Here is a 7,500-nt window from a genome sequence, read left to right on the forward strand (position 1 = left end):
TCTACACCTTTAACACCTTCTGCACCTTTAACAACGTCTACACCTTTAACAACGTCTAAACCTTTAGCACCTTCTACACCTTTAACATCTACACCTTTAACACTTTCTACACCTTTAACAACATCTACACCTTTAACAACGTCTACACCTTTAACAACGTCTACACCTTTAACAACGTCTACGCCTTTAACACATTCTACACCTTTTACATCTACACCTTTTACAACGTCTACACATTATATACCTTCTACACCTTTAACAACATCTACACCTTTAACAACGTCTACACATTCTACACCTTTAACACTTTCTACACCTTTAACAACGTCTACACCTTTAACACCTTCTACACCTTTAACAACGTCTACACCTTTAACACCTTTAACAACGTCTACACCTTTAACAACGTCTACGCCTTTAACACATTCTACACCTTTTACATCTACACCTTTTACAACGTCTACACATTATATACCTTCTACACCTTTAACAACATCTACACCTTTAACAACGTCTACACATTCTACACCTTTAACACTTTCTACACCTTTAACAACGTCTACACCTTTAACCCCTATAACAACATCTACACCTTTAACAACGTCTACACCTTTAACACCTTCTACACCTTTAACAACGTCTACACCTTTAGCACCTTCTACACTTTTAACGTCTACACCTTTAACACATTCTACACCTTTAACACATTCTACACCTTTAACACCTTCTACAGCTTTAACACTTTTTACACCTTTAACAACATCTACACCTTTAGCACCTTCTACACCTTTAACAACGTCTACACCTTTAGCAACATCTATACCTTTAGTACCTTCTACACTTTTAACACATTCTACACCTTTAACAACGTCTACGCCTTTAACACATTCTACACCTTTTACATCTACACCTTTTACAACGTCTACACATTCTATACCTTCTACACCTTTAACAACATCTACACCTTTAACACCTACACTTTTAACAACGTCTACACCTTTAGCACCTTCTACACCTTTAACAACGTCTACACCTTTAACAGCATCTACACCTTTAACAACTTCTACACCTTTAACAGTGTCTACACCGTTTACACCTTTAACACACTCTACACCTTTTACACCTTTAACGACGTCTACACCTTTAACACACTCTACACCTTTTACACCTTTAACGACGTCTACACCTTTAACACATTCTACACCTTTAACATATTCTATACCTTTTACACCTACACCTTTAACAACGTCTATGCCTTCAACACATTCTACGCCTTTTACATCTACAACTTTTACAACGTCTACACATTCTATACCTTCTACACCTTTAACAACGTCTACACCTTTAACACATTCTACACCTTTTACGTCTACACCTTTTTACAACGTCTACACATTCTATACCTTCTACACCTTTAACAACGTCTACACCTTTAACACATTCTATAGCAATATCAACGTTATTTTTACACATACCACCACCTTCACTGTCTGTCTGTAGGAAGTGCCTCAGCAGTAGAGATGGTGGCCCTGTTGGTCCAAACCGGACTGTTTGACTCGGCTCTGTCCGTCTGTCAAACCTTCAAACTGAATCTGACTTCTGTCTTCGAGGGTCTGACCTTCAAGTGAGTTTCTACTTCATTACATCATCCTGTCCTTTACTATGACATCATCCTTTATTCACATTTAGTCTTGTTATGACATCATCCTTAGTTAAGATTATGCACATTGTTACATCATCCAAATGAGATTCAAAGACGATTAGTGGATGTGTTGAAGAGATTTAAGTTTGGAATATTTATTTTTATAAGTCACTCCCACTTAAATCAATCGTGAGCTAATTGTATTCATCGACTGGGTCATGAACTTAAAATTGTTCAAACCACATTTTGTACGATTCCATGAAGCCGATAACAAGATTTTAACTTTTCATATCCAGACTGTAGCGAAGCTGCACCCAAAAATGGGTGCAGTTCCTAAAAATGTATTTGATCAAAACAGAATGATGAGAAAAGAAACGTCTGTCAACTTCCAAGACAATCTACCACGACTTCTCCAAAAAAGCTTTTTGAGAAAATATTTCCAAATTTGACATTTTGAGAGCAGAATATCATGAACAGATAAAACGGTGAAAGAAGCTGTTTTCAAGCTAATTCTAAAAATGAGGCGATGAGACATTTCACTTTCATAGTTTCTTGTGTTCATCCGTTAGACTTTTATTACATTTATAATTAAATCTGTTTGTGTCTCACATTGACAAACTTCACCACCTCAGTCCAGCGTAAAAACGTTTTCTTGTTTTTGTTTTATGGTCTATTATGACCTAAAGCAGGGTCTTCAACGTTTTTCAGGCCTTTTTATGGTCTGTTAGAGACCTGTCAATCATTGTGTAGCCCCGCCCCTAAAGCATTCCCTGCTTTATGGTCTGGTAGAGACCTGTCAATCACTGTGTAGCCCCGCCCCTAAAGCATTCCCTGCTTTATGGTGTGGTAGAGACCTGTCAATCACTGTGTAGCCCCGCCCCTAAATCATCCCCTCTTTATGGTCTGTGTGACTCTAAATGGAGCATAATGTACTAAATGAACATCATGCTGTATTGAAGAAGACTTGAAACTAGAGATTGAGACCATAAACTCATGTTTACAATGTTTACTGAGGGAATAAATCAAGAGAGAAGTAGAGTCATTTTAGACTAGACTTCTATACAACCAGAGGAGTCGCCCCCTGGTGGACACTAGAGAGAATGCAGCTCTAACACTCTGGTTTCCTCTCCAGTTTTTTCATGCACAGATTTAAAATGTGCATGAAAACGCACCTTGGAAAATTGAATAAAATGAAACATGAACAAATGTGTTTTTTTGTTTGTGTTCAGGTGCATTAAGCTTCAGTTTGGGGGGGAGGAGTCTCAGAACGAAGCCTGGAGCTGGTTGGCTGCTAATCAGCTGTCGTCTGTCGTCAACACCAAAGAGTCCAGGTTTCACTTCTGTTATTGTTTAAACATCACCAATAAAGAGCTTCGTTAATTTCTTACAGTTTAACATACATGTTATTCTTTGTTTCTTCTTCTGTGGTAGTGCTACAGACGAGGCGTGGCAGCTGCTGTCCTCTTACCTGGACAGGTATCCTTCTGCTAACGGACAGCATCACCGCTGTGTCATCAACAAGCTGCTGTCACACGGCGTCCCGCTGCCTGATTGGCTCATCAAGTCCTACAAGGTGAGACTTCAGCCAATAGGGATGAGGGACGCTTTACTTTCTGGTTATTTTCCCATGATGCAGCTGTGTTTCATAGTGGTTATTTTCCCATGATGCAGCTGTGTTTCTTACAGGAAGTGGACGCTGCGTCTCTGCTGCGTCTCTACCTTAACTTTGACCTCCTGGAGGCTGCAGCTGAGCTGGTGTTGGAGTACGTAGACGCTCTGCTGGGCAGAGGACACCAGTACTTTGGAATAGAGGTAGAATACTTTTAGTAGTAAGTTCTGAATCTTTAAACATGGATGAACAGAAACACTGAACCGCGTGTGAACGTTTCAGAGACCTCTGTCGGCGACGTCGTCCTCCGTCTGGCTGCCGTACACGTCCATCGATCAGCTGCTGCAGACGCTGAGCGAGACGCAGACCAACAGCAGCGTGAGTCATCACTTCCTGTTGACGCCTTGTTTGTTTATCTTCAGTGCGATGAACGTGTGGATCTGTTTTCAGATTTATAATAAAGTTCGAGACAAACTGGACGATTATCACAAACTGGTGGAGCAGACGACCAAACGGAGACTCGCCACTCGATGACTCTTCAGGTCACGTGATCACTTCGACCAATCAGAGACTCTCAGCTGGAACCTGATGTAAATAAAGTGTCACATCAGCTGTTTGTTTAGTTTTTTATAATGATCGTCTCTTTTGTATTGTCATGTTTTTCCTTCAGAATGTAAGTGATGAAAATAAAATAATGTGTCTTCTTGCATTTCATGTCGTCTCATTAATGAATTAACATGAATGAATTCTCTCCCACACACACACACACACTGACGGGTCAGCACGATGTGTTCTCATTAGTGAATTCAATGTTTTAATGGCGTGAAAGTTCAAAAGACTCATGTGGCAGTTCACTGTATACAGTTGTGGTCAAAAGTTTACATACACTTGTAAAGAACATAATGTCATGGCTCTCTTGAGTTTCCCCGTTATTTCTACAACTCTGATTTTTCTCTGATAGAGTGATTGGAACAGATACTTTGTCACAAAAAACATTCATGAAGTTTGGTTCTTTCATGACTTTATTATGGGTTAACAGAAAAAGTGATCAAATCTGCTGGGTCAAAAATATACATACAGCAGTGCTAATATTTGGTTACATGTCCGTTGGCCATTTTCACTTCAATTAGGCGCTTTTGGTAGCCATCCACAAGCTTCTGGCAAGCTTCTCGTTGAAACTTTGACCACTCCTCTTGACAGAATTGGTGCAGTTCAGTTAAATTTGATGGCTTTCTGACATGGACTTGTTTCTTCAGCATTGTCCACATGTTCTCAATGGGATTTAAGTCAGGACTTTGGGAAGGCCATTCTAAAACCCTAATTCTAGCCTGATTTAGCCATTCCATTACCACTTTTGATGTGTGTTTGGGGTCATTGTCCTGTTGGAACACCCAACTGCGCCCAAGACCCAACCTTCGGGCTGATGATTTTAGGTTATCTTGAAGAATTTGAAGGTAATCCTCCTTCTTCATTATCCCATTTACTCTCTGTAAAGCACCACTTCCATTGGCAGCAAAACAGCCCCACAGCATAATACTACCACCACCGTGCTTGACGGTAGGCATGGTGTTCTTGGGGTTAAAGGCCTTACCTTTTCTCCTCCAAACATATTGCTGGGCATTGTGGCCAAACAGCTTGATTTTTGTTTCGTCTGACCACAGAACTTTCCTCCAGAAGGTCTTATCTTTGTCCATGTGATCAGCAGCAAACTTCAGTCGAGCCTTAAGGTGCCGCTTTTGGAGCAAGGGCTTCCTTCTTGCACGGCAGCCTCTCAGTCCATGGAGATGCAAAACACGCTTGACTGTGGACACTGACACCTGTGTTCCAGCAGCTTCTAATTCTTGGCAGAGCTGCTTTTTGGTGGTTCTCGGTTGACTCTTCACCCTCCTGACCAATTTTCTCTCAGCAGCAGGTGATAGCTTGCGTTTTCTTCCTGATCGTGGCAGTGACAAAACAGTGCCATGCACTTTATACTTACAAACAATTGTTTGCACTGTTGTTTTGGGACCTGCAGCTGCTTTGAAATGGCTCCAAGTGACTTTCCTGACTTGTTCAAGTCAATGATTCGCTTTTTCAGATCCATGCTGAGCTCCTTTGACTTTCCCATTGTAGCGTTTGTGGGCGTTTGTATCCAATGAGCCCTATTTAAATGGCCTCAGAGAAGTCACCAGTTGTAGTCACTCATAATCACTCACAAGAAGTTAAGAGGCCATGCTATGAAGCTCATTTCATTGACACAACTTTCTAAGTCACCAAAATTGCTAATTCATGTTGCTGTATGTATATTTTTGACCCAGCAGATTTGATCACTTTTTCTGTTAACCCATAATAAAGTCATGAAAGAACCAAACTTCATGAATGTTTTTTGTGACAAAGAAGTATCTGTTCCAATCACTCTATCAGAGAAAAATCAGAGTTGTAGAAATAACTGGAAACTCAAGAGAGCCATGACATTATGTTCTTTACAAGTGTATGTAAACTTTTGACCACAACTGTATATTTCAGGGTGTATGTATATAATAAATATATATATTTCAGGGTGTATGTATATAGTTCAGGGTGTATGTATATACTGCATATGTATATATTTCAGGGTGTATGTAAAAAAAAAAAAAAAATCATAATATAGTGTCATCAAAAAGTCATAGAAAAGTATATCATCAAAAAGTCATAATATACTATGTCATAAAAAGTCATAGTATAGTATGTCATAAAAAGTCATAATATAGTATGTCATCAAAAAGTCATAATATACTATGTCATAAAAAGTCATAATATAGTATGTCATAAAAAGTCATAGTATAGCGTGTCATAAAAAGTCATAGTATAGTATGTCATAAAGTCATAGTATAGTATGTCATAAAAAGTCATAGTATAGTATGTCATAAAAAGTCATAGTACAGTATATCATAGTCATAGTGTAGTGTCATAAAAAGTCATAGTATAGCGTGTCATAAAAAGTCATAGTATAGCGTGTCATAAAAAGTCATAGTATAGCGTGTCATAAAAAGTCATAGTATAGCGTGTCATAAAAAGTCATATTATAGCGTGTCATAAAAAGTCATAGCATAGCGTGTCATAAAAAGTCATAGCATAGCATGTCATAAAAAGTCATAGTATAGCATATCATAAAAAGTCATAGTATAGCATGTCATAAAAAGTCATAGTATAGTAAATCATAAAAAGTCATAGTATAGCATATCATAAAAAGTCATAGTATAGCATGTCATAAAAAGTCATAGTATAGTAAGTCATAAAAAGTCATAGTGTAGCGTGTCATAAAAAGTCATAGTATAGCGTGTCATAAAAAGTCATAGTGTAGAGTGTCATAAAAAGTCATAGTATAGCGTGTCATAAAAAGTCATAATATAGCGTGTCATAAAAAGTCATAGTATAGCGTGTCATAAAAAGTCATAGTATAGCGTGTCATAAAGAGTCATAGTATAGCGTGTCATAAAAAGTCATAGTATAGCGTGTCATAGTCATAGTATAGCGTGTCAAAAAAAGTCATAGTATAGCGTGTCATAAAAAGTCATAGTATAGCGTGTCATAAAAAGTCATAGTATAGTGTGTCATAAAAAGTCATAGTATAGCGTGTCATAAAGTCATAGTATAGCGTGTCATAAAAAGTCATAGTATAGCGTGTCATAAAAAGTCATAGTATAGCGTGTCATAAAGTCATAATATAGCGTGTCATAAAAAGTCATAATATAGTGTGTCATAAAAAGTCATAGTATAGCGTGTCATAATTTAGTGTCATAAAAAGTCATAATATAGTATGTCATAAAAAGTCATAGTATAGTAAGTCATAAAAAGTCATAGTATAGTAAGTCATAAAAAGTCATAGTGTAGTATGTCATAAAAAGTCATAGTATAGTATGTCATAAAAGTCATAGTGTAGTATGTCATAAAAGTCATAGTATAGTATGTCATAAAAAGTCATAGTGTAGTATGTCATAAAGTCATAGTATAGTATGTCATAAAAAGTCATAGTGTAGTATGTCATAAAAAGTCATAATATAGTATGTCATAAAAAGTCATAGTATAGTAAGTCATAGTCATAGTGTAGTATGTCATAAAAAGTCATAGTATAGTATATCATAAAAAGTCATAGTATAGCGTGTCATAAAGTCATAGTATAGCATATCATAAAAAGTCATACTATAGTATGTCATAAAAAGTCATAATTTAGTGTCATAAAAAGTCATAATATAAAGTATGTCATAAAAAGTCAAAGTATAGCATGTCA

At 37.4% G+C, this 7,500-nt stretch overlaps 2 protein-coding genes across 3 annotated transcripts in view; both read left to right on the top strand.

Annotated features, from left to right (window-relative positions):
• Positions 1 to 3,960, top strand: part of nup160 (nucleoporin 160) — a 24,368-nt gene extending 20,408 nt beyond the window's left edge. For both annotated transcript variants that reach the window (XM_068722519.1, XM_068722520.1), the window contains exons 29-34: positions 1,501 to 1,624; positions 2,872 to 2,973; positions 3,074 to 3,215; positions 3,329 to 3,454; positions 3,534 to 3,629; positions 3,702 to 3,960. In XM_068722519.1, the coding sequence (XP_068578620.1) occupies positions 1,501 to 1,624; positions 2,872 to 2,973; positions 3,074 to 3,215; positions 3,329 to 3,454; positions 3,534 to 3,629; positions 3,702 to 3,785 (674 nt within the window). In that variant the 3' untranslated portion in view covers positions 3,786 to 3,960. The remainder of the gene's footprint in view (positions 1 to 1,500; positions 1,625 to 2,871; positions 2,974 to 3,073; positions 3,216 to 3,328; positions 3,455 to 3,533; positions 3,630 to 3,701) is intronic.
• On the top strand, positions 373 to 1,431 carry LOC137881880 (uncharacterized; the record flags this gene model as incomplete). The annotated part of the gene is made up of 1 exon (XM_068724063.1): positions 373 to 1,431. A coding segment is annotated over one exon (1,059 nt), but the record flags the coding sequence as incomplete, so codon positions are not given.
• Positions 3,961 to 7,500: the final 3,540 nt, after the last annotated feature.

This window comes from Cebidichthys violaceus, unplaced genomic scaffold, assembly GCF_023349555.1.
Source record: "Cebidichthys violaceus isolate CVI_PGR_0920_01 unplaced genomic scaffold, fCebVio1.0.p SCAF_3, whole genome shotgun sequence".
Classification (NCBI taxonomy): domain Eukaryota; kingdom Metazoa; phylum Chordata; class Actinopteri; order Perciformes; family Stichaeidae; genus Cebidichthys; species Cebidichthys violaceus.